This window comes from Ruditapes philippinarum, unplaced genomic scaffold, assembly GCF_026571515.1.
Source record: "Ruditapes philippinarum isolate M1 unplaced genomic scaffold, ASM2657151v2 ctg1928_1_1_1_1, whole genome shotgun sequence".
NCBI lineage: Eukaryota > Metazoa > Mollusca > Bivalvia > Venerida > Veneridae > Ruditapes > Ruditapes philippinarum.
This window is the reverse complement of record NW_026865553.1, coordinates 35,658-63,065: the sequence shown is the minus strand read 5'-3', so window position 1 is coordinate 63,065 and position 27,408 is coordinate 35,658. Positions and strand designations below refer to the sequence as shown.

Below are 27,408 nucleotides of genomic sequence, written 5' to 3'. Positions count from 1 at the left end.
CGTTGTTATGCTTATATTTTCAATTTAATAAAGGAACTCCACAACGACTCAAAGACATAAAAGCATAAAATTTGAAAATCTTCAAATATCAAGTGAAGCAGTCCAAATGGAAAAAAAGTCTGTAAAGGATGACCAAGAAATACAAAGATAATTAAATCAAAAATTGACATTTTTTTGCGATTTTTATCCGGATTTGAATGATAAGCGTTGCCAGGTTTTTCATTATTGGGTATATTTTCTAAATAGAAATGATTATTGTGATAAAAACAGGGTGAAGGAATGAGCTTAAAATTTTCACACAAGATACTAGTCCAGACTTACATCAAATGGTACACAAAATTCAAAAAAATATTTCCAGTCCTGTCATGTCAAAAAACCTCAGTGGAGTCCCTTTAAGAACTGTATGTAAAGCAAGATTCATCATAAATTCATTTGGATACTATGATGTTGAGCAACAGATTCTAGTATATATTTTATTACCAGTATTTTTGAGAAATGAGAAATATAGTTCTAACAGTTTGAAAATCTTTGTCCGCAATATATGTTTTTAACATTCTTTTGTAAATAATATTCCTTGATTTAAAGGCACATTATGCCTCAGTTCCAAATAATTTTGTACTTCTTTAGAAAAGGCAAACATGAGTTTTGAAATGTTTAAATAATGGTTTTCGAGAATGTAAGATTCTTGTTACCAGAAGAAAGTAGTGATAAATGTAAAAAATATCTGTCATAAAAGAAGTAAAATGTAAACAAATTAATATTTTGACTTCCATACAAAACTGTATTTATTGCCAGAAAACAACATGTGGAAAACATGGTTCAAGTAATTGCGATGGGCAACCTTTTTGGATATCGTAAAATTACACCAAAATTACAAGGCTCTTGAGAAATAAGAATAAAAGCATTTCTGAGGCAAAATGGGCCTTTAAAAAAAAGTCATAATAATATTGTATTTTCATAATTTTTGAACAATTATTTAAGGCTGGTATCATGTATAAAAAAACAGTTTTATTCATTGTATCAGTATAATAGAATCTCACCAAAAAACAAAAATCACACCTGTGTTTAATTGTTTGACATTGATATATATTTATATAGATTTATCTTTATTGGTTCTACCACCAGCAACTTACTACCTGCATGTAAAAGTAATGTCACAAATTCTTATTTCTTTTAATCTGCATAATAAATTTGATCTGTCATTATATATTTGTTACTTTTTTTAGCCCATGTGAGTCATATCTCGGGCTTCTTTTATATGCTGGCCTGGCACAAATGTTCACCATTCAAAAGTTGATTGTCCCATGTTAAATTGAGGTCTCTATGGTCAAGGTCACACATAGAGGTCATAGGTTAGGTAAAGACATAGACATTTGTGAACAGGCCTTTTGGTTATCATGAATTGAGGGATCCTAACTTTACTGGTCTTTGCGGCGCACAAAAAACCAGGTGCACCTGTATTTATGGAAATGATGATAGTAATCATTTAAGTTACCTTCCTATTTTGACATGGCACAAGTCTTGCATGATTGTTTAAGGAACGAATGCAAAATGCTTAAAATGGTCATGGACCAAATGTTTAGTAAAAACTTATTCTATTTAGCTTTTCATTGCAAATCTGGTCAAATACAGTGCATAAATTATGTTTAAAGCATATTTATGTGTTAATAAACAAAAAAACTGCAGGTGTTTAAAATTAATTTTTATTTTCTTAATCAATACTGGATATTTGTTATAATACGTTGTTGTCAAGGCAACCTAATGTTCTCGTGGTCTCAAAACAACAGGTAATCCATTCAGTGAACGCATTATGACGTCCGGTTGAAGTTCAGGAGTGTGGTCTTTCACAGGTAACACTTCAAATCTACAAAATATTATGAAAAAAAAAAGAATTAGAAACATGATGGACCAGTATAAGCTCGAAGAACGAATGAGTCAATTGAAAATGGCCAAACATTATCGATAGTATGAGCCATTTGGTCAATCGGTCACTTATTTTAGCTCACCTGTCACAAAGTGGCATGGTGAGTTTTTGTGATTTCTTTTCGTCCGGCGTCTTTCCGACGTCCGTTAACTTTTACTTTAAACCACATCTCCTAATAAAGTGGTAAGCCAATTTCATCCAAACTTCACAGGAAAGTTCCTATGGTATTCAATTTTAAAAATTGTTCAAAGATTTAATTCCATGCAGAACTCTGGTTGCCATGGCAGCCGAAAGAAAAGTAACTTAGTTCGGGAGTTAATTTAGAATCCCTTAACCTTCGACAAAACTTTTAATAATTTGTTCAAAGCATGGTAAGGTATTTTATACGAAACTTGTCTGAAAAAATTTAAAGATTTCATTTACCTCTTTACTAACTTGGCCACTGTTATCTTTATCTCGTTCATGGCAAATACTTGTCCGATACAATTCCTGCAAAATATTAGTTACTGTCTCAAGTTTCTTGTAATGTAATTCTAGTCCATCGGCCAAAATACACAGTATGATATTAAAACGATGTATATCTGGTTGTGTCACAAGTTATGATGTACAATACAATAGCATATTCCATAATATTGAGCATTGTACAACAAGGTAGAGAATTAGCCCTTAGTTTACAACATGTAGTTTCAAGTTCAAAGATTGAAAAACTATACAAAAAATCTTTTAATGCATGAAAAACTAAATTTTGTTTACATTTGCATATTTTTCTTGAGAAAAATATTTTGTCAATTTCTGTCATAGAAAAAACTATAAAATAAACATTTATGCATGGACATTTGTTTACATTTAAGTATTTGTGAAACAAAATCATTTCCTTTCAATGTTAATCATAATTTGTTGCTAAACACATATATTGTTCATTGTTTAATAAATGGAAAAACTATACCATATAAGTAGGATAAAGATGTTTATCGAACTTTATCAAAACTCAAAAATAAAAAAAACCTTGATGTAAGTTGTTCATTACTTGCAGGTCAAGTATTTGTTAATGTCTCTTTTTAGCACAGGGGGGGTGACATTTGTTATATATATAGAATCGGGAGCATTTACACTTAAAAAGTAGCCGAGGTACCAATGTACTCAACGTTTCTCTTTCCCTTCCCGCTTCTGTTTGTGTATGAAGTGAGCGAGAGCGTTCTTTGTATTGCATTAAAGCCCACAGCTACACCGATAATGTCATGTGATGGCTTTCATCCTTTGTCAGTTAAGGCATGCTTCAGATTGCTGACACGGACAACTGTGTAGAACCATTGAAGTTTCACCAGCGTACCTCATTAGCTTCACAGTGTATTCAAACCCCACTGACTGTGAAAGCATGCAAATGGAAAGACCCAGTGCATTTTACCATGTAACTTACACTGGATGTCTTTACGAAAATACAATGATCATTTATGAATTATTATTTTTTTATGTTAAAAAAGTTATGTTTGTAAAATTTTACCATTCACTAATATTAAACTATGAATTTTAGATAAGAGTGCTCTACTTTTGTATATTTTCATACTCTTTCCTTGCAATGCTTTGTAAGCACTTGAATGTTATTCAAAATACCTTGATCCGGCGGAGAAGGGTATGAATCCGTAAATGTTCGTTTCATCTCTATGGTGTTGGTCAAAACGTGATGGGTCAAAAGTCTGGAAAAAAATCAGTAAGATCTCAAAACGTGATTATTATTTTTTCAAAGAAATTACGGCTATAATTTACAAATGTATTTCGCTGTGCTACTATCTTTAGAAACTCCAAGAGAAAAAATCATAGTTATATCTTGTATAAAATTAACGATTTTATTCAACACATTAGTTTAGGATCGGATAACTATGATAAGTGAAAAAAATGTAACAAACAAATATATGATAGAAACTTAGTACATGTTTAAAAAAAGTTCAGGCCTGAAAATATTATTTGCAAACCTCGGGGTTCTTCCAGATTTCTGGGTTATGGTGAATTGCGTAAATATTAACATCAATTCTCGGCCCAGCAGGGATTTCTATGCCATCAATCGTAATGGGATCAGTGGTCCTCCTGGCGATCATCGGTACCGGGCTGTAAAGTCGCATAACCTCCTTTATGAACAATGGCAAATATTCGAATTGGGAGAGACAACTTCTGCGAGAAGAAAAAAAACACGATTGTATAAAAAAAACTTTGCAACGTCACAGTCACCCTACCTTATAAATATTATAGCAAGATTCTTCATCATTATGTCTAAAATTTGTTTTCATTGTTGTCCTAAATTATACATTGTACTGTTACTACAATGTTGTTTAATATATTACGATCGAAATGATTGGTTTAAATCATAATATGACATCTCATAAAATCATATGACATAAAATCATATTATGACATTTTATGTCATTTTTTTAAAAAAATTGTATGTAAAGCATCACACACTTCATGATAATAAATGGAATTGTATAAAACAAGACAACATATTATGCTCAGCGCATTTGCCAGATATTTATTTTGCGCATGTTGTCGTAAATCCTTTACCTTTTAAAAATAAACCAAACCACTTCAAATTAAGTTTTCTTTTGAGAAAATAGACAATATCACAGATCTTACTTGATCATATATACAGGTTTTGTTCAAAATTTCAGGCAAGATTACTAATCTCTAAAAGGGCAACGACAATTAATAAAGTGCTTAGAGCAAATCCTCGCGTGGGATATACATGCATTAGTCTCCCATTGGAATTTTACTAAGAGCCTCCCATTGGACTTATATTCAGAGATTCCCACTGGATTTTTATTTAGAGCCTCCCATTGAATCTATAATCAGAATCTCCCAGTGGATTTTTATTAATATCCTCCATTTGGATTTTTATTAAGAGTCTCCTATTGGATTTTTATTCAGAGACTCCTAAGAGCCTCCCAGTGGATTTTTTTTCTGTTTGCCATACGGAGTAAGATTTTGGCGACATAAAGGGAATACTTCTTCCGTCGTCTGTCTGATCCTTCACAGAATTGTCCGACACTTTACCCTCATAACTAAGCTGGTGCAATTTCATGGAAACTTTACAGGAATGATCAGTATCAGACCTAGTTGTGCATATTGTCAGCATTTTCCGGTTCAATGATTTTTGTAAGTGTTATGGCCCTTTAATAATTTTTAACTTTAAAGTTTGTCCGGACTACTTCTCTAATACCACTTATGCAATTTTAATGAAACTTTACAGGATTGATCTGTAGCTCAAGTCCTTGCGCATATTGCAGGGGTTTTCCGGTTGAATGATTTTTGGCCGAGTTATGGCCCTTTGATAAAAAGGTGTTTTTTCTGTGTGTTGCAAGGTACGCCAAAGCTTGTCCGAACTACTCCTCATAAACTACTGGTGCAATTTTATACAAACTTTACAGGAATGATCAGTACCAAGTCTAGTTGTGCACTGTCCGTCTGTCTGTCCGTCTGTCACAAAATTTGTCCCAACATGAAGTTGGCCATCATGAGGCGACACATGTGATTACTGATCCCTCTTGTTATAATCCTGATAAATATGTATACTTTTAAGTTGTTATAATTATTTAATTATGTGGAATAGGAAAGGAAATAAAATTTTCGTCTTACTGTGAGATGCCTTCACTATCTCTCGTTATATTTTGCACATCTTTGTACACCTTCTCTTGAAGATCCGGATGTTGTCCCAATGCATATATCGACCAGCTAATGGCCGAAGCTGTTGTATCGTGGCCTTGAAACAGATAAAAAGCAATTTACGTACATGTATAGTATTGAGTATACCAGTTTATCACATACGTGTAGATAAAATATTAAGAAATATTGATGAAATCAAACATATTTTTTTTCATTTTGACTGTGAAGAAATATTTTTATTGCGATGAAAAATATTTTCCGTATTTCTGCTGTACTGTGCCGGACTACTTCCTTATAAATGCACTCAACACACAAAAATAATGTTTAATTCTTTCGAAACTGTAAGGTTCAAAAAAGAGGAAAAGTAAGGGAATTCACCTAGTGGTATGAAAACTATCACATGTCACTCGTGGCTACCACGACTCGTGAAATATTTATTTTTTCATACCACCGGATGAAAAAAAATCTCGTATTTATAGAAAAAAACCTGAATATCTTCTATTTATTTCTTCTTTTTATTCATATGGTATGAGTGAAGAAACGGTAGCAAATAATTAATCTTATTAATCAATTATAAAGTATATTTCATGTTTAACTTAACGCATACAAAAGTTGTACAAATTTGTTGCTCAATGTTATTAGGAGATAAATTAAATGAAGTTTTATATATCGACAGTTTTTAAAAAATAAAGAGTTTGGAGCGTTGCTTGTATTTGTTTGTATTTTTATATTTATCTTTAATTTTTATTTATAAAAAAGAGTAAAAATTTGGTGTCAGAAAGCTTGGATGGATAATGAATGATGAAACGATTTCAAGATTAATAAAACAAACAGTGCAAAAATGCAACTGATTAAGCAACGATTTCAAGAACATATTCATTAATTTAAGATTAACGTTTATTGAGAATACAGAACTAATAAAAAACATTAAATTTTAACAATTCACACCGAAACTGTTCTGAGGGGAAGGTATCAGATTGCCATTGGTGATAATATAATACAAATGTACCAAAAGAAAGCAAACAAAAGATAGATTAATTAAATCATTTAACATAAGAAATATGCTGAAATGTTTAACGAATCTTTGACGGACGGGTCACCCTATAAAACGGACAAGAGGGGTTGAGCAATATATCAAAATAAACGTAGCAATACCCTCAAACGTGAATGTGTCCACTTCGTCTTGTATTTCCTGCTTTGATAAGCCGTTTCCGTTTTCATCCTTTGCGGTTAGTAATATGTCCAAAAAATCGAGACGTCTCTTTTGTTCCGTTAGGTCTGTTTGTCCTTTCTTAATAAGAAGAAAAAAATGCAGATAAAATAGCTCATCAATATACTCAAACAGATACTACAGATATGTATAGACCCTTTTAGCACGGCAATCCCAAAGTAACGACAGTTATGCATGCGCATTCTACATAGGACAATGTTCAGTGCAATGTCGATGTAAACTGTTCCAGATATAAGTGAAAGAAAACATTTTATATGGATTTTTCAAAATAAACATTCTGATTTCATCAAAAGGATACAATTATTAGACCTTACGAAGAATATTAATCTTCCTTGATTTGTTATTGTCATAAAGTTTATTGAAATTTGGTTATTATTAGAATTTTATTTTACGTGAAAACAGCGGAGAGGTGAAAAGAAAACGTTGCAGACTTGTAAATTTTTGTAAATACTGTTTTTGCATTTAAATACTTGTCTAAGTACGTGACAGCTCATCAGTATCTGATGTGCACATGTCTACGGATCAACACAAGAGTTCTACATCTAGATCGCATGAACCTTACACGTAATACTTATAAAGTGGGCGGGAAATACGTTCTATTCATATGTACACTAATACCTAAAAATATGATATAATCGACTAAAACAATCGTACAATAAGTAATTTTGTTGCAAATTTTGACAAGAGATATATGCAAATATTTTGCTTTAAAATGTATACAAAATTTCACGTAAACAAGTATACATGTGTCCCCTATTTTAGCGTGCCAGTATGTATATGCCGATGCTCAAAATGAAACCAGCGAAATAAAAGCAATACCAAAAAAGGACATAAACTTCAACTGTTCAAATAAGACGTTTACACTTTTTAGTAAATACTTTAGAAGCCGGATACATAGCCCCTGTGAAAGATTTCATGAAGATTCATCACCATATGTATCTAAATTCAATAGCCCAAATGAACTCAGACTGTATTACGGGCCTTATGTAATGTACGTGATGAAAAAGGCAATAAAAATGAAACAAGAGGAGAAACGATTACTGAAACCACTAAAATGTGCAATGAAAAAACCTGTTTGAAAATCATATTTACTAAAGTGTTTCTCCTTGACTGTATGAGACCACCAGTAAATTTATGGGCTACATCCGTCTCGCGCTTGCTCTCTGAACCCAAGGGAGATAATTTGAAGATAAAATCAATCAAAAGAATTGGCTGCCTGAAAGAAAAATAGCGTTGGGATATATCAAAACATTACAATTTTCAAGCATAAATGTTAAATTTTCATTCTGTCGGTGCTAGGGGGAGGGGTGCAGCGTGGGCAATAGCGTTTGTCATCACTGCCATTCATTAACAGACTCAAACACCACTTGTATCTTCAAATTTTTGTTCAAAGCATATTCGTCAAAGTCAAAATGTAAACATTTATTGAGAATCGTTTAGTTAAAAAAAAGCTTTTCTTGTAATTTTACTACATTGTAAATATGCCAAGTCAAAATAAGCAACCATTATTGCCCTTAAAATGACACTGTTTGATAAAAAAACGAGCTGATAGAGTGCACAGTAGTAACTATATCTAACTGACAGCTGACTTACTTTCCATAATCTATCAGGCTATACATTTTGTACTTCTAAAATTAGCTAAAATGAGAACTTTAAAGTCAATCGACAAGGCAATAATTGAAAATACTTAATTGAACCTCTTCATCGGTGGCAGGTAAATGAAATATATTGTTCACGCTCCCTCAGCACCGTCTAGATCAGAATTCGAAAATAGATTCAAAGATGGTGTATAAGAAATTCAGAGATTAATAACACACGAATTACACGATGACAATCTAGTACCCTTCCACTGGACACATATTCGTACCATCAATGGAAGTGGCATATGATATGATTTATTTCACAACTGTAACCTCAAATGACAATCTATAAACATGTTTAATTATTTTAAAAGGGAATTTTACATAAAATTGAAGCATCTACGCTTAAACATCATCAAACTTTTTTGTAGCTAAAGCACTCTATACTCACAGCATTCTCTCCCACATGATTGTTGTCAAGCGTTGCACGGCTTTAATATACGAATGCCTGTACGAAAAAATAATTGAACAAGAAAATGAATGATATTTAGTGAAAAAGATCACTAACACACGATGAAAATTGAACAATTTACGACAATATCGCAGATGGATGTTAAACTAAAAATACCAAAGTTATCATTAATTGACATTAATGAATATCATAAGCATTGCCTGTATAGAACCTATATTAATCACTGTTTAAGGTAGTCTTACTTTAATGCTTTCCCGCCAAAAAGTTTCTAACACCGGCCAATATCGTAATAAATCAGTCCTTTCCGGAACGTCTTGGTATTAAATAACTTTAACCGTTTATAACTGGAATTTAGCACAAATCCTTAAAGGATAAGTGATTGTAAATAATTCAATGCCTAATATTTCGAAAAAATACCGTTCCGGAAATAACCGATTTGCCACGATATTGGATGATCTTGGATTTTTTTGGCTAGAAAGTATAACAGTAAGACTACTGTTAATCCTGACCATGCTAAATATCTGAAAGTGACTTTTCCATCATTAAGTCTGAACTAGACCATTGACCATTTTTAAGGACAATTCAACAAAAACAACTTACTGACTTATTAGCGATCAGTGCAGACCATGAAAATACGGTACGGATGTTCCGGCAGATCATGGTCTACCCTGGTCGCATTGGTGCAATCTGTTGCCGCCAATCGGGCAAAGGGTTTATATTTCAAAACACCTTCAGTTTGTGATACTAAAATAGAGAAAATAAGAATCCCTAAAGAAAGTCAAAAGGGGCAAAATTGAAAATGTTGCAGGTTCGGTCACACGCCAAATTCAAACAAAAAAAGGAACATTACAAAAATTGAGCATGGTAAACTATGACTTACTCTTTAGACTCCAGCATACTGCCTTCGTATGACAGTGAACATCTAAGCATGTTATCAAGAGTTGATCTACACACGTATGGAAAAACATCCACTGATTCACCGCCCTGTGTAGCCTCGCCAAGTTTGTCCTGGCATTTATAAAGAAATGCTACAACTTCATTTTGAGAGCTGGATTAACTTACACTTAAAAACAATTTTATTTACGATATCAAAACCGAAAAGCAATTGATTTTGAGAAATATACAATGAGAATATATACACACATGCCTAATAATTAGTATTCAGTAACCTTATAAGAGCTTTATTGTTTTTATTGCTTTATAACTGAAATCAGCTGGTGGTTTGTCAGTTATTTGAAAATTCGCATTATCAGATTTTTTTCTTCAAAAAGTCATTGTATTTTATTATCACAAAACAATTATATTTCAAATTATATTTACTAAAAATTGTTCCGTGACGTCGTTCATGACGTCAACATATCCATTTAGAATATTAAAATGAAATGCAGGTGTAAGTAAACGTCTGTTCCTTTCCCATTTCTTTCCCTCACTTATCAATAAGCCTTCTCCTGTAACAACAACAACAACAACACGCCTGGTTAACAACAGAGCTTCCTCATTCAGGGGTACACGGTAAACTGCTCTATCGCTACTTCCGAGCTAGTCCATGTCGTCAAATTTAAGTGTCACTTAAGGTATAATGTTGTCTTATATATTTTTTGTTAAATCGTCGAAGAATGCTATTTGTTTATAATCTGGATTACTGTTTCATTAAATATGAGGCAATAACCACTATTGCTGAATCCGCTTACTGGGAAACGCCGTCACTACTACAGTTCAAACATAAATACATTAACTTTAAGTCCCCTTGAGACTGTTATCAATTCGACATGGCAATGCAGTCTTTGATTTTTGATATTCCACTTAAATCCGGCGACATGCTGTATCTCGGAAGAAGTGGTAGAGCATATTATCTTATACCTCCGAAATGGATGATTCTTTTGTTTACCAGGCGTGAACAAATACTAAATGAAATAAAACAATAAAATGAAAGAAAGAAAGAAAGAAAGAAACAAAGAGCATAAAAACAGATGTAAAAGCTAGCATTGTTACATGGGACAGTTTCAAATGTATTGGTATTGCTGGAAACCATGAAAATTAAAAAAGTATATAAAGTACATACAGTATTTCCTCCATTTTGGAAGAGCTAGAGTATATCATATTTACAAACATTATAATATCATGACAATATTTACAAATGTTATATAATCATGACAATATTTACAAATGTTAAATAATCATGACAATATTTACAAATGTTATATAATCATGACAATATTTACAAACATTATATAATCATGACAATATTTACAAATGTTATATAATAATGACAATATTTACAAATGTTATATTTACATATTTAATGTTTAAAAAAAAGTGTTTAAAAAAAGATATTCATAACCATTACACACATTTATCTTGTGTCTAGGACCACTTGATGTAGGGCTACATCCTTGAATATATTTTACGGACCTTGATTTCAAGATATAAGCCTAATATACATAAAAGTTTATTTAATGCATTTTGACTACAAAATGATAATATGCAAAAAATACAGAATAGCATGCATAAAAGGAAACTTTATACAGGTAAATTTCAATGTGATATATACGGAAGAGCATTAGTGCCAAGTGTATGTTTTTTATTAACTCGAAATTTCGAGTAACTAGCTCGAAATTTCGAGTTACTTATCTCGAAATCGAAATTTCGAGTTACTAACTCGAAATTTCGACTTAGTAACTCGAAATTTCGACTTATTAACATTACAAGAATGGCCAAAGTTATTAGTTAGATGGTATAAGATATAGTAGGCAGTGCCTTTGAACGACGGAGATGGAGAAACGGGTGCCTGGACAAAAACTATTGAAATTTAACTTAAAATTAGTAATGGCATATACACACCCGACCTAAAAATACAAGGCTTCCTTTAATTTGTACGTTCAGGCGTTCTTCAGCTCATCTGTTCGAACATATCTTTTCGCTAATCATATTCTTCTCATCCCTGTAAAAAACCGATCCTATACTTCACGTGTGGGACATCTGAGGAAAGTATCGCGGCGTGGCCAAAATAGGGCGTGCTGAGGCCTTTGTCAAAATTGTTAGACTGACTATATTTCTTGTAAAATCGGATCAACACAATATCAAAGTATTAGTAAATAATGATTGTATCATAGTTTGGAGACCTTTCTGTTGAAAATGTGTCAGGGTTAAATCGTATACATATACATGTACAGTGCGTTAACTGGAGTGCGGGTATTAGTTACCCGCACTCCAGAGCATGCCCATTGATTGGCTCATTTTTGCTGGGGTTTACATATTTTGACGGCAGAAAAAGGGAAAGCGACAGAAATGTCATATTCAGATGTATGTTCATTGGTTCATTTTTGCCGGGGTTTCATATTGTGACAACAGGGAACGCGCTGTTATGTTTGACTATGATACAAAAGAGAAAGAACACCAAAACACTCGGCAATCTGATTAATACTCGGGGGCTACGCCCCCTCGTACAAATCAGATAGCCTCGTGTTTCGGTGCTCTTTCTATTACATAATGTTACAAAAACATTATTAGTATAAAGAAACGTGACAGACTCACTGGCGTATACACGCCAATTAAAACTTATTTAACACATGATATTGCACAGTTTACAATAGGGTGGGTTTTGGACTTGTTGTTTCTCCTCATGATGGTTGTACGTTTGCTTAAGAAAAAGAGACACCCGGTTAACACAGAAATGTGGAAAGTGTGATTTTACACCCCCCCCCCCCCTCCACAAAAAAGCGAAGGATATGTTCAATATGTGTGGACAATTTGACCCTATAAAATTGTTCTGTTAAATAAATGTTAAAGATGCTCTGTCAATGTGCAACAGCTACACACGAAAGAAAGTATCTTGAATTCAATCCTTGCTTTCACCGGCAACCAATGAAAGTCGTGCAATGTAAGTCGAAATTTCGAGTTAGTAAGTCGAAATTTCGAGTTACTAACTCGAATTTTCGAGATAAGTAACTCGAAATTTCGAGTTAGTTAGTCAAAATTTCGAGTTAATAAGTCGAAATTTCGAGTTAGTAAGTCGAGTAACTCGAAATTTCGAGATAGAAATTTCGAGTTACTCACTCGAAATTTCGAGTTAATAAAAAACATACACCTGGCACTAATGCTCTTCCGTAGATATATCATTACCAAAAAAAAAAAAAACGCAAACACACACAAAACATAAATTAAAAGTTTAATGAAAAGGTATAATCTCTCTTCTACTGTTCGTAGGATGGAAGAGTGGTAAGGGAAGTAAAAAGGATATACATAAATGCATTCCAGTGTTAAACAAAAAATGTTATATTCAAAATCAAAAAAAGTTTAGAATGTATAGACATTGTCAATCGCGCGCATTTCAATGAACGAAAGGGTTTTGCGCAGATTTATTACAACTTTGCCCAACCGAGACATCTCCCTTTCAAATGAAAGTGTATAGCACTCATAAAATTTATACGACTGTATATGCGATATGAAATGATTTTGCAATCATAACATGCTTAACAAACATAAATATGATATTGAAGCATAACGTTAACAACAAAAAGGCATTATAATTGTTACCATCATATAACAGTTAAATGTTGTAAAGTATTTCGATCACATGTCATTTCAAATATATTATTAAGCTATTTATATTTGTGTATTACAGGCATCTCATATCATATAGAAATGCATGCACATGTCAGATTTTTCCACTAAAACAGAAGCTTACTCATCTTCAATGGACGAGACATGTATTATGTATTCACCATATATTGAATTTTAAATAACATAATGCTAAAAATGGCAATTGATCACGCTATAATGATTTTAAAAAAAATCATGTACTTCGGTATTTTCTTTCCTTACCTAGCCACGGTTCTAGCACCCTATAGCCATCAGTAAAACCACGTGCTTTATTGTGCGATTGTTTATTAAGTTGTTGAAACGTTTCCGGATGACAAACACCTAGAATAGGTAGTGGACCATTCCACATACAGTACATCCTGCCACCCCCATTCACGATGTCCATGACGTAGTTACAGTACGTGATCGAGTCCTTTACCTGCAAATGTGTTGGTTTTTTTGTTGCTGTACAAACTGGTTAAGATTGACACTTATAGTAGATAGTAAAGTACTTATGTAAAATTTCACGGGTATTTAGAACTAACAAAAAATTCCACAAAATGCAAACAATTTTACACGATACTAGTATATTGCACACTAAATCGTTGTGCTTTCAGTGTTTTATGACTGTTTACATTTCGTCAATAAAGCATTACATTTACAATCTTTAGTATTATTACACGCAAACACAAAAAGACTGTTCTCAGTCTTCAATGAGGACCATCTGTTCTAAAGTTTGATTTAGAATATTGATAAGTAATTCTCTGCAAAGGAAGGATGACGGATGGCGAACGGACATTTATTAGAAATTTTACTTTGCCTCACCGAACATAAACATAATTATGCATAACAATGAAAGATAATAGATGTCGATGTATTTTCGGATGAAACTACACAGAGTCACTGGATTTATTTTTTGCAAGAAAATGTCGGGTGTCAGTCGTTCAAGGTGAACGAGATACAAAAGCTGCAATATGAGGCCGTAAAATTTTACTTGATATAGATTTTAACAGATGCATTTTTTTTTAAACTGTCAAATCATTTAACTTTCCACTGACTTATCAATATCGTGATGTCATTCAGTATCGTTGAAATACAATTAAAAAAGAAGATCACCTCACAATCCACTTAGTTCCTGAGTGCCTATTTTTTAGTCACGCAGCGTAAAAATACTACAAGAAATACTACAAATAAGCTTTTAATTGCACTACTTGGATCTTGAATCTTATCTTTTCTTCAACTCTTAGCACATTTTTCTCAAGCTTATTTTTCTGGAACTTTTTAACTCGTCTGGAGGCATGCAGCTTTAACATCATTTTTTTTCTCCTTTTTTATGAAAAATAAGCGCAAGACCCCTTACCTCATTTGCGTTTCCTTTCAACCAATGAGACGACTTCTGTGGAATCTTCCTTAATTTGCGGCATAATTCTCTGAACCTGAATAATTTTGCCAGCACTTTCCACATAAACATGAAAATTATCCCTAAAAGCACAGTTTTCATTAAAATATCCATGATTCTATAAAGGAAATTCTGAATGAAAACATGAAACTTATCTGCCTAAATGATGTCCTACTTTTGTTATACTTGTTTTAAATCTATCGGTGCAAGTTATACTAAAGAACCACGTGATTCAAACATTGAATGCAGTGACATGATATTTACTTTTATAAACTTCAAATATTTAAATGAGCACAAGTTCATGAATAAAAAGCACGAAAAGATTAAATTACATCGATCATTGTGTTAAATCACATTAAACAAGACCCGACCGTAATAAAAGCTTGATTGACCATTCTCGGTGCTTAACGGTAAGAAAAAGGGCATAACTGTAAAGGGTATAAACCTGTAAGATAATCACAAAGAACAAGTGCGTGAAGTTTCATTTCCATCAGATCTAATGTTATGGAAATACCAGCATGCACGCGAAAATTTAACAAAGGTATAACAGCGATCGCCGACACCGACGCCGGAAGGAGGGGGGGGGGTGAGGCTAAAACAACAAATTCCCGGGGTTTTTTTTAAGAACGGTGTTGGAAGGGCATTCATAGAGTTTAATTTTTGAAATTATTGTTTGCACATCTCTTGTCCATTTTGATTTTTTGTATATGCTTATTTTTGTGTACTAAATTGAGGTTCGTTTGTAATGAAAAATCCAAAGTTGCTAGATAACAGAAATAAGATGTGCTAGATATTGAATTGTTAAATATTTACATTATTATCGGCAGGTTATTTATAGAATTAATGTGATCGCACTAGGTTAAATTTATAGCGATGATAAATTGAAATTAGTTTTAACTGTCAAGTTTGAAGTTCAGCACTAAAACAATGGAGATTTTAACAAAAACTTTACTAATTGGTGTTGTTGTTTTCATTATTTGGAAACTTGTGACAAGTTTAATGTCATATATACAGCTTGTAAGAAAATTCAGGAAAATTCCACAAAAACCGTCACATTGGCTGTTTGGACATGGCAAACAGGTAAAACCTTTTCTGTATTCACCTGTTGACATTATAACTCTTCCTTCTATCAGAAGGAAGAACTATTTTTGTTGACACTCTGTAAACGTGATGCTATTATACTTCACATAGAAATCCATAACATTCAGAATGTATATTGACCGCGCCTTTATGTTCTAGTTTCACTTTGGGTTAAGAAAAACAGTATAATTGTGATCATTGTACAAAGAAGCAAAGTTTAGTTAAGAAAACACGGCAAATATGTAATTACTCATCACACATTGTATCTGAACTGTTATACAAATGTAAGTTATGTCTGTTTGATTTATTTCTTCAGTTTCTTTAAATACATAGTACCTCCCACCGCACCCCGCCTGCACCTCTTCAAATCGGATGAGTCCATTAAATTGTTTATTGCATCAGAAAAGCCCGTTTCAAAGTCAAAGCAAACTAAATCTACATGATACTGTTATCGTTATCGCTTATGTAACACTGTTGTTTATTACGGTAGAATGGAAAAAGCGATCTTTATAAAGGGACCACGGGATCTTCATTGAATTGTTAAATATTTATATTATCATCATTAGGTTAGGTGGTCCCACGAGGTTAACTTTATATCGCTGATAAATTGTAATAAGTTTTAACTGTCAATTTTACAGTGCACACTAAAACAATGGAGATTTTAACAAAAACTTTACTTATTGGTGTTGTTGTTTTCATTATTTGGAAACTTGTGGCAAGTTTAATATCGTATATACAGCTTGTAAGAAAATTCAGGAAAATTCCACAAAAACCGTCACATTGGCTGTTTGGACATGGGAAGGAGGTAACCCCTTTTTGTATTTGTGAACGTTATAGTTATTCCTTCTCTTATGAAAGAAGAACTATATTTGTTGAAACCCTCTGAGACTTGATGATATTAAACTTTACATACAAATCCAAAGCCTTCATCTGCAGAAGTATATGGTCCGCACCATTCCCAAGGACGGCGCCATTTTGATATCAGGAAGTTTTACTTTTGGTTCAGAAAAACAGTATAATTGTGATCATTGTACAAAGAAGCAAGTTTAGTGAAGAAAAATGGCAATTAGGGTTATTAATCATCACACATTGTATCTGAACTATAATATAAATGCCATGTATTCGTGTTAAATATATTTCATCGGTTTCTGTAAATACAAAGTGCCACCACCGCACCCCAACTGCACCTTTTTTCAAATCTGAAAAGCCCAGAAAACTAAATCTAAATGATACTACTTAATAATCGTTATCGATTATGACACCCTTTTGATTACTACGGTAAAATGAAAAAAAAACGATCGTTATAGAAGGACCATGGTTTCTTCATTGAAAGCGATCGTTATAGAAGGACCATTGGTTCCTCATTGAAAGCGAGCGTTATAGAAGGACCATGGGTTCTTCATTAAAGATAAACTATGCTCATCTTTGGGTAAAATATTTTTATCTTAGAAATGTATTGAAATCCATGAAATTCTTACTGAACATGTTTAATTTGAATAAAATAATGAATAAACTATGTATGGGAAGCTGCATTCTCTATTACCGGTCAAGTAAAGTTGGTCTTTCCTTAAAAAAACTGCCAGTTTTTTTAATGACACTATATATTCATATTGTGACCACCTGTAGTTTGTAGAGTTCGAAACATAACATATCTACTTTAAATTAAGTCGAAACACGTTTCTTTTATACATACAAAGAGATTGTGAAGCAATTATTAATATTTTTAAAAATCAAGTTTGAGCATAGTATACCTTTAAAAGCGAGCGTTATAGAAGGACTATGGGTTCTTCATTGAAAGCGAGCGTATAGAGAGACCATGGGTCTTCATTGAAAGCGAGCGTTATAGAGAGACTATGGGTTCTTCATTGAAAGCGAGCGTTATAGAAGGACCAGGGTTTTTTTCATTTTAAAGGGGGTTTTAATCACATTTAAATGTTCATGGTTCAAAATCATTTTCTCAAAAATCGGATCATTTTAGACATTTTTTTAAATTTTATAGACAAAAAAAATAATGATTGATCATCAGCAGCATTTTTGCTTACGACTTTGAACTAAGCTGTTATAAATATATATTTTTAAAGACAAATGTATAGCTCCTTTACCTGACCTCCATTTTGTAACCGTATTTATAAATTTAGTGAAAAAAATGTGCAAAGGATTGGCTTTATACGTTAAGAAATGATTAACATCACTGAGCAATAAAAAGTGGTGACTGAATAATAAAAAGTGGTAAAGCGTGCCTTAACTTAGCACAAGAAACACACTGGCAGTAACAAAAGTTAACAGAAGAACTCTAGGACATTTGAAAAATTGGGCATAAATTTGTTTTTTGCAACTTGAAGGTGCAGTAATGTGTCGTAAAGATAACAAAATGTAAACAAAGTATTATTTTGAGTTCCGTACAAAATACTGATTCACTGTAATTTTACCATTTACCAAACTGCAAAAGAAGCAAAGATAATTTCAACTCTATAGATTTCTGAAATTGTAAAAAGATACCAAAATTTAAAAGTTTTTTAGAAATAAAAAATACAGCATTTCTGAGGCATAATTGGCCTTTAAGCAATAGTCATTTCAGTTAATTGTCGTACATTCACTTATATGGTGGAATAAGATAACAATTCACTTTTATTTATTATTACATAATTATTTATATTAAAGTGACATTATGCTCATTTTTTCATTGTCAAGTTGAGGTGAGTCGACCATGTATATATCAACAGATCGACTGTTATAATGGTATTAACCTAAAATAAAAAAAGACTGTCACACTCATTTAATAAATTAAACTTTACAGGTAAACTCCGATGGATGTTTACAGAAATTTCCTTGGGCCACGTATGCTAGTAATTAATAAATTTGAAAGGACCTAACAAAATGTAAACTTTTATTGAACTCATCATGTGTCCTTGGATTGGGATAATGGCCTTATTAAAAAAATGTTATATAGATATTCCTATTTTACAGGTCAAAGATTCCATTACATATGGAGATTATGTAATGGACGTTATGAGAGGAGGTGGCAGGCTTTATTGCATGTGGAACGGTCCATTTCCTGTATTAGGGGTGTGTCATGCTGAGACTTTCCAGCAGCTTAATAAACAAGTATCAGACAAGGCACGAGGCATTGCTGATGGTTACCGGATATTGGAAAAATGGCTAGGTGACGAAAGAGAATCATCTCATTCTTTTTCTATAACTTTTAACGAATCTTAAAAAAATATTACTTAGATTCAGTTAATTTTTTTATAATTAACAGTAAACATAAATCGTTCAGTCAGATCATTCATTTGCCTTTCTGGTGACATCGTCCTTCGACTTGTTAGATATAAACTGTTGAATAATAATTATAATAACCAAAATCAAATGAGTTTAGTATAAAAAATGATGATATAAAAAATTGTATGATTTACAGATAATTTTTGCATTCAATTATAACAGTTATTCTTTTTTATTTTGACCCCAGATATATAGTTTGGGAAGGCATTTAACTGATATACTTTACTGCCTGTGCGTTCGGAATGGCGGGGCCAAAACTTAATTAAAAATTGAAAAGTTTGAGTCCTCGTTATCCACCCCCCCCCCCCCGGGGGATACAATTGACTGATACGTACTATTCTAGATTCTTTAACTTTAAATATTTCCACAGGAGAAGGTCTGTTGATAAGTAATGGAAGGAAATGGGAAAGAACAAGGCGCTTGCTTACACCAGCATTTCATTTTAACATTCTAAATGGATATGTTGATGTCATGAATGACGTCACAGATTTGTTCTTGGTAACTATTTAGAATAATAATTCTGGCCATATTTCATCTCTGATAATGCTGAATAATGCATCGTTTAAAGTAGATTCAATGAAATGAGCTTATGAGTACAATGAGTATACAGGGTCGTTATGGTAGTGAAATCTGAAATTTCTTTATAGTAGAGCAAATACTTATAGAATTTTCTTAAATTATATTGGCCATCATTCGTTTAAGGCCCAATATGCTTCAGAATAGCTATCATTTTTATCTAAAAACTTGTTTATTTTGGTACCTTGTTACAGTTTTCCAAAAACATACTCATTTGTTATATACATGATCTTTCTTTTGCATCATCTTGAGCATTGTTGGCAATAGGTAAAATCATAGTGAATTAGTACTTTGTATGGAAAAAAATACCAGTTTATTTACATTTTGCTTCTTTTCAGCATATTACTGTATGTGCAGCACTACGTTTGCCTGTTATAAAACAAATAACATGCTCTTAATCTATTATTAAACACGTTTGACATTTGCAAAGAATTTTGAAAAATCTGTATCTGAGGTATAATGTGCCTTTAATAAAAAAATATGAATGTAGGATAAATTGGAGGCCGTGACATCAAAAGGCCAGTCAGTAGATATATTTCCATATGTATGCAGAGAGACACTTGATGCCATGCTGAAATGTTCATTGTCTTATGAAGGCAGCATGCAAGACGTTGAACAGTATGTAAATCCAGTAAATTTATTTATTAAAATCTAAGTATTTCAGTATATCTTATTCACTAAATTTTTGGAGAAATTGCGGATAATTCTATCACACCTTCCTCGTACTCCACAGAGTTTTCTGGAAACAATTTTTCTAGATAAATGTTCTATTTGATGTGGGCCTAGACAAATGACTTGTGTGCAAAATTACTCCGTTTTTTCCAGTACATGTATGTGCAATATTGCATTTTTTTTCTAATATTTATTGGTACTGATAACGTTCTGTATAATTATACAGTTTGTAGATTTAGTATTATGTATATCTTAACAGAGATATTTATCAGTTGCACATATATTTCAAAGGTAGAATACCTGGAACCAATTTTCACATGTTATTAATTAAACCCGAAGTTTTAATAGCATGTATTTTGTTATATGTAACTATTTTCGTTTGTGTTTATACTAATTTACAAATGTATCGACAAGCAAAATCTTAAAACCCTACAGAAAAAGAAAAGAATGCTTACTTCCATTTTAACCTTAACAATATTACAGTTATTTTAAGTTTCACATGCACTTATTTTACAACATGTTATGTAATATATTTTTCAGACATGAGTACATTTCGTCCATCCAGCGCGTCATTCATATTATGTGGAGTCGATTGGTGTAAGTACATATTTCTTTGGAATGATTTTAAGTTAGATATATAGATCGAGGCCCATTATGCCTCAAAAATATTATCATTTTCAATTCTAAATGTATTTTATTTTTGGTATTTTGTTACAGTTTAAAAAGAGTTACTCATTTGCCATATAGTTGAAATAATAATAATTGTTAATTAGTTTTTAGAATTGAAGTCAAAATACTGATTTGTATATATATTTTCCTACCTTTATGAAACATTTCAGCAGATTCAGTGCAACGTTCCTCAACTGTTAAATATCTTATATGCTCTAAATCCATTATTAAAACATTATTTACATTTCTAAAGAATGTAATAAATATGGATTTATAACGCATAACATTCCTTTAACTAGCATAGTACGGCATATTTTATCACACACATTAATCACACATTGAAAGTTCATGGAGACCGTCGTATGAACACATCTGCGAATGTTTCTTAATTCAAGGTTTCACTGTTTCATTTTTAAATGTTGAATTCTGCTTTAGTCTGTGCTAGTGGGCCTGGACAGTATCGCCAATGAACAAGTTCAATCAAACTGAGACTTCAACATTTTCAATTTTGTCGTTTTGGTCGCTCTTTATGCATTCCGTTTTCTTTATATTGTCCTTATACTTAAATGGCTTCTGCTGTGCTGATTTTAATATCAGTTGACTCAAAACTACTGAAGATTTTTCGCATTCACTCTTACGTCTTGTGTTATAATATTTATGATTAAGTCTTTTTGTAATTGTGTTTTGTACAATGAAATTACCTTATACAAAACTGAGAATTTTTTGTGCTTTTTTGTGTTTACAGGAACCCTTTACTACTATTTGACTTCTTCTTTCGGAAGACTAGCCTTGGACAGGAACACGATCGTCTGATAAAGATTGCACGAACATTTACTGGGGATATCATTGAATCTAGAAGGAAAGTTCTGGTGAATATGTTGTGGTCTTTTATTATAAGTATATTTAAGCTAAACATATGAGGCTTTTCCAGTCGAAGGGGGGTGATGAAACCGCTTCTTTGTCCTGATAATGGTATAAAAAAATTGTGTGGTCTTCATTTTATATGAAGACATGTGGTCAAGTTCCGTATACTGATGCAATACCTTCTTAAGAATGTTATTTAAAAGTTTTGAATCGTAATAACAAATTTTAAATCTTAATGTTTTAATACACACAAACTTGAAGAAAGATCTGATAGAATAGTTACTACATACATGAGATCAAAAGAAGAAACTGACTATTACATAGATCTTTGGAAGATTACGAGAACCATCTTATCATTTATTGGATACAGAATAATTATTATAACCTTAAATATATGGTTAACTTAATAATATTTTGATCAACAAAATCATACTTTTTATATAAAAATGGCAACTCTTTGTCATGTTTTATAAATAACGAACAACATTTATTTTGATGAAATAACAATATTATGAAAAACATGACAACGTTGCTCTTTTTGGTTATCAAGAAAGAACATCCAGATGCAATAAAGCAAAAACGACGTCTAGATTTCCTTGATATTCTTCTTACTGCTAAAGATGAAAATGGGAAAGGATTGACAAAACAAGAAATACAAGACGAAGTGGATACATTCACATTTGAAGGTATAATAAAACATTTTTGGATGAGGAATAGGTGTAATAAAAAAATATTCATAAGATGATTTACTTTTAGAAAACATATTTGAATGTAAAAAGTACCATAGAGTTTTAATAAAAACAATAGTATTGTTACAATTAAAGGTGAAGAAAACACATTTAAGAGCCTTTTACGTCAACATTTTAGTGATGATTTAAAACTACGAATTATTGCATGTATAATTTAAGCTGAAAATTTAGAAATTAACCTTGATGAAAATTCTAAACAATATGTAGTCATCATAAAATGAAATGATATATACTTATATTTTCTTTTGTAGCATATATGATCCTTTTCTGAAACACTGGCAGAATTCTTTTATAAAATATTGTTTATTTTTGGTTTATTTAGTCGAAGTCATAAATTTCACAGGCGACTATGAAAACAAACACTCGAGATTTATTCTAAATGGTTTAAATGATTAGAATATGGAAAACCATTGCTTGATAGAATATATTTACCATTTTCATGCTTGAATTTTAAATTTTGCTTAAGGCGGTGATAGGGGGCGTGGACGGTATTATGCAATTCCAGTTCCGTCCATGAACAGCTCTGTCAAACTAAGCATGCACAATTTTCAATTTTGTCGTTCTGGACGTTCTTCAGTGAATCCGCTTTTCTCTATTTGTTATATCTTTTTTGGCTAAAAATATATATTTTTATTGAAATATCTTCGATTTATGAATTTGTAATATTCAATCTAAATACATATGATTTATATACTGTAACATTAAAAAGTGTTATTATTTATTCAATAGTACATTCTATATGGATGAATAAATACTAACAGACAGTAGTATAACTATGTTTTGTTGTCTTTTATCCAAGGACATGATACAACATCGTCTGCAATAAGCTGGTCAATATACGCTCTTGGACAACACCCGGAATTACAAGAGAAGGTTTACGAAGACGTCCAAGCTGTATTAGATGACAACACCAAAGTAACACAGTAAGACTTTTGTCACAATATATTAGTAATTTGTTACTTTGATACACTCATTTGTCAGTTTCTGTTCATTTTCTTCTACACTCATTTGTCAGTTTCTGTTCATTTTCTTCTACACTCACTTGTCAGTTTCTGTTCATTTTCTTCTACACTCATTTGTCAGTTTCTGTTCATTTTCTTCTACACTCATTTGTCAGTTTCTGTTCATTTTCTTCTACACTCATTTGTCAGTTTCTGTTCATTTTCTTCTACACCCATTTGTCAGTTTCTGTTCATTTTCTTCTACACTCATTTGTCAGTTTCTGTTCATTTTCTTCAAGCAGTTTTTGCTCTGTTAAAAGAAGTATATCTAACTCTAAATGACTTTCTTGTTTCTCAAACAACTTGATGGAATGGATGAAATAGAACGAACGTGTCCCACTGAAAGTTTCATTATATATTCACCGTATATTTAGGATGTTCCTAAATTCAAAATTTCATTACTTGTTAAATTCACATGTAGTAAAAAAAGTAGTACTAGAGGACGTCCTATATTTCTAGTGACCTTTTCCGAGTCAGACTTAAAACTATGTCAACCGTTATCAGACTGAACTTATTTAAGTACCTTTTTTAAATGTTTATTAAAACTGGCGAAATTCTTATATAGATAACACTGTTCAAGCAACTTTTGTAGGACCTTGAACTATATTTAACCATAGGTTGTAGAAATAGGACACATATTCATATATAAATGACATTGGTTTAACACTTCAAATGTTAAACAGTCCATATTGATATTGACGTAAATAAATTTAATCTAGACCATATAAAATGAGTCATACATGCCGTTTGTAAACAATTATGAATTTCCATTTACAATCTATAAAATTTCTATATGATATAATAAATAATTGAATGGATATTGATTATAATAAAAATATTATAATCTGGAAGCATGGCTAGAAACCTTAAATAAAGTATTAGAATATTAAAAATCACTGCCACCTAAAAGTGTTATTGCCAACAATATGTATATCCAAAATTTCACCATTTTATGTTAAAATGTTCATTACTACTTAAGTCCTTGTTATGGCGCATGGGACTTGGAATGTAGCTTCTATTTATGAAAACTACCGCTTATACACTTATTGAATTAGACAAAATCTCAGTATTTTAAATTTTGACTTTTTGGTTACTAATTTAGGGATTTCATTTTTCGCTATTTGATTTTCTTTTCACAGGCTTTATAAATCGTGTATCATTGGTATGACATTTTCAATGTAAGATTAAAATCCAAAAACCTATTTTTATCATAGTAGCTGCTAATAATAGATTTATTCACATTTGTAGGGTTTGCATATCGCAGTTCAAATATTTGCCACTCTTCATCAAGGAAGTAATGCGGTTTTACAGCCCAGTTCCAATGATTGCCAGGAAACATTCCAAACCAATAACCATCGATGGGATGGAAATTCCTACTGGTCCAAGAGTTGACATTTATATACACGCTATACACCATAATCCTCAAGTATGGAAAAATCCGGAGGTACCTGTGACATATTTGATTATCTATATGGTACCCTTTCTATCTTTCTTTGTTTATAATATAGTCTAGCTATATACAGAACTACTGTACATTGGTCTATTTCATCTATTTATCATTTCTTTCGTCGCTTTTCGTTTTCATAGAACTGTGTGGAACGAAATATATATATAAAAAACAACAACTTTGATACAGTCGAGTAACTGGTGTTTTGTGTCATTAACACTGTCCATGAATCTCTTTTAAGTATACACATGCAATATTGAAATGCGCATTTCTAGAACCAACAAAAACGAAATATTTCAAACATTCCAAAAGCTTTGTTCCTTAAATAGCTAAAATTTACCCGGCTAAGTAGTTATCATTACATCATTGCTTTGTTCTACTTATGAATACTATATAATTTTTGTTTCTATTAAATTCACTATGGACTGGTATTTTTTCTATGAAATTAATGTAAGCATATGAAATTTATCAATTATTCTCTGACCCCTTAAACACTTCCGTCGCGTTTGTTCTTTCACACAATTCATTTTGCATTTTAAAGACTTATGAATGTCTTAAACCTCTCAATATACTGCCTAATTTAGATCGCGTAACAAGAACTTACTTTTAGAAATGTAGCGTCATATTAATAAGCATACACGAGTATGGGAAGAAACAAATAGGTACATACATATATGAACTTAGTTTGGTGAAAGAGCTTTCAAATGACGATTTATGCTTTGCTTGCTAATTTTATTTTCACTTTTGTCATTTGAACATTTATGTTACATTTAAGGAATTTAATCCAGACAGATTTGACGCCGATCATCGGGATGAAACAGATATTTATGGATATATTCCTTTCTCAGCTGGAGCAAGGTTGGTAGTTGCTGATAAACTCGATCTTACAATGTCTTGGATTGGTCTTTTTAGGCCTTATAACTCATTTAAATCAAGATCTTGTATGTTGTCAAAGAATATTGTTTTGATGTTGGTAAATATATCAGTGGTTGTTACCACAATGTAAGGCAATGTTGCTCATGCGTATACAGTAGGAATAGGTGCGAAATGATATATATCCCTTATGTACGAAAACCCGGTGGGGACTTTTAAACCTCACGAATTCACAATTTCAACTTCACAAAATTATGATTTCAACTTCATAAATTCACGATTACAACTTCATTATTTCAGGATTTCAACTTTACGCCGTTGAAGTTGAAATCGTGAAAACATGAAATTGATGTGACCCCACTGGCCTTTCGTACTTTCGGAAATACACCTTCTTAACGTTATAAATGTGCTTTCATTTTCTTTATTTTTCAGGAATTGTATAGGACAAGTGTTTGCTTTGAATGAAATCAAGATAACTCTTGCAAAATTTGTCAAAAGGCAAGTATTATAATATGATAACCCGCATTCATTACTTAAATTACATCTATGATAATGTGAACTTCTGAAAAAGATAGATACACAATTAACAAGGGAATCAATTTTATGGAGTTTACCATTGCCGCACATAAACGTGATCAAGACAATAAAATAGAGAAAAAACGGAACCCCTAAACATGCCCAAAATGACAAACTTGAAAATGTTGCATACTCGGTTTGATTCAGACTGCTCCATTTTTCAAGTTTGCCGTGTAAGGCACTCTTTAAGTTTTCTTGACGAATATGAGTTGGATTGTATTAGTTTGGGTAAAACTTCGTTTCCGGATTGTAATTATGTTGTGGATATGACTATTTTCAGATTTGAGGTAAAACCAGTCAAGAGCCACACGCCAAAACTTCAACCTGATGCCATTATGAGGTCACTCAATGGACTTCCGATACAACTAAAGAAAAGATAACCTAAAACGCAACTTTATTACATGAAATCATAATGTATTTAACATTTGCTAACAGATTCTTATTGTTTTCCTCTTCATGTGACAAAATAACAAGACCCCACACTAGAAAGATATTTTAAATTACGCTGATGTCAAGAGACACTTAAAATACAGCATGCAAAAATTAACTTTATGTACGTCTTTTCTTGAAGTACACATAGACATTTTACCATGATACTGACAAATACAAAAGATGGACGTTGAAATGACAAAACACGTTTTCTCCACATTTCACGGACACCACAATTTTTCGATGTATACGTTTTATTTATTATAATTTATTCATTTATTTATTCAAGTAAGATAGTATTTCCTTTTATATACGTACAAAATGTAAATTTTCTATTAAAAAGGTCGATTATGAA

At 32.0% G+C, this 27,408-nt stretch overlaps 2 protein-coding genes across 4 annotated transcripts; one reads left to right on the top strand and one right to left on the bottom strand.

The window, feature by feature from the left end:
- Positions 1-1,689: 1,689 nt before the first annotated feature.
- Positions 1,690-16,274, bottom strand: LOC132729523 (cytochrome P450 4A6-like). 2 transcript variants are annotated; one of them, XM_060715299.1, is made up of 12 exons: positions 16,169-16,274; positions 13,683-13,878; positions 10,179-10,306; positions 9,739-9,866; positions 8,838-8,894; positions 7,899-8,022; positions 6,731-6,866; positions 5,549-5,672; positions 3,895-4,090; positions 3,536-3,618; positions 2,348-2,413; positions 1,690-1,864 (listed from the first exon to the last, which is right to left on the bottom strand). In XM_060715299.1, the coding sequence occupies exons 2-12, from the start codon at positions 13,843-13,845 to the stop codon at positions 1,759-1,761; spliced, it is 1,311 nt and encodes a 436-aa protein (XP_060571282.1). In that variant the 5' UTR covers positions 13,846-13,878; positions 16,169-16,274; the 3' UTR covers positions 1,690-1,758. The 2 variants fall into 2 exon arrangements, with proteins under 2 accessions (XP_060571282.1, XP_060571281.1); XM_060715298.1 differs by lacking the exon at positions 16,169-16,274 and adding an exon at positions 14,800-14,987.
- Positions 15,668-27,408, top strand: LOC132729524 (cytochrome P450 4A2-like). 2 transcript variants are annotated; one of them, XM_060715302.1, is made up of 12 exons: positions 15,668-15,918; positions 18,886-19,081; positions 19,568-19,695; positions 20,264-20,391; positions 20,986-21,042; positions 21,860-21,983; positions 22,529-22,664; positions 23,527-23,650; positions 24,977-25,172; positions 25,951-26,033; positions 26,481-26,546; positions 26,905-27,408. In XM_060715302.1, the coding sequence occupies exons 1-12, from the start codon at positions 15,766-15,768 to the stop codon at positions 27,002-27,004; spliced, it is 1,491 nt and encodes a 496-aa protein (XP_060571285.1). In that variant the 5' UTR covers positions 15,668-15,765; the 3' UTR covers positions 27,005-27,408. The 2 variants fall into 2 exon arrangements, with proteins under 2 accessions (XP_060571285.1, XP_060571283.1); XM_060715300.1 differs by lacking the exon at positions 15,668-15,918 and adding an exon at positions 16,411-16,723.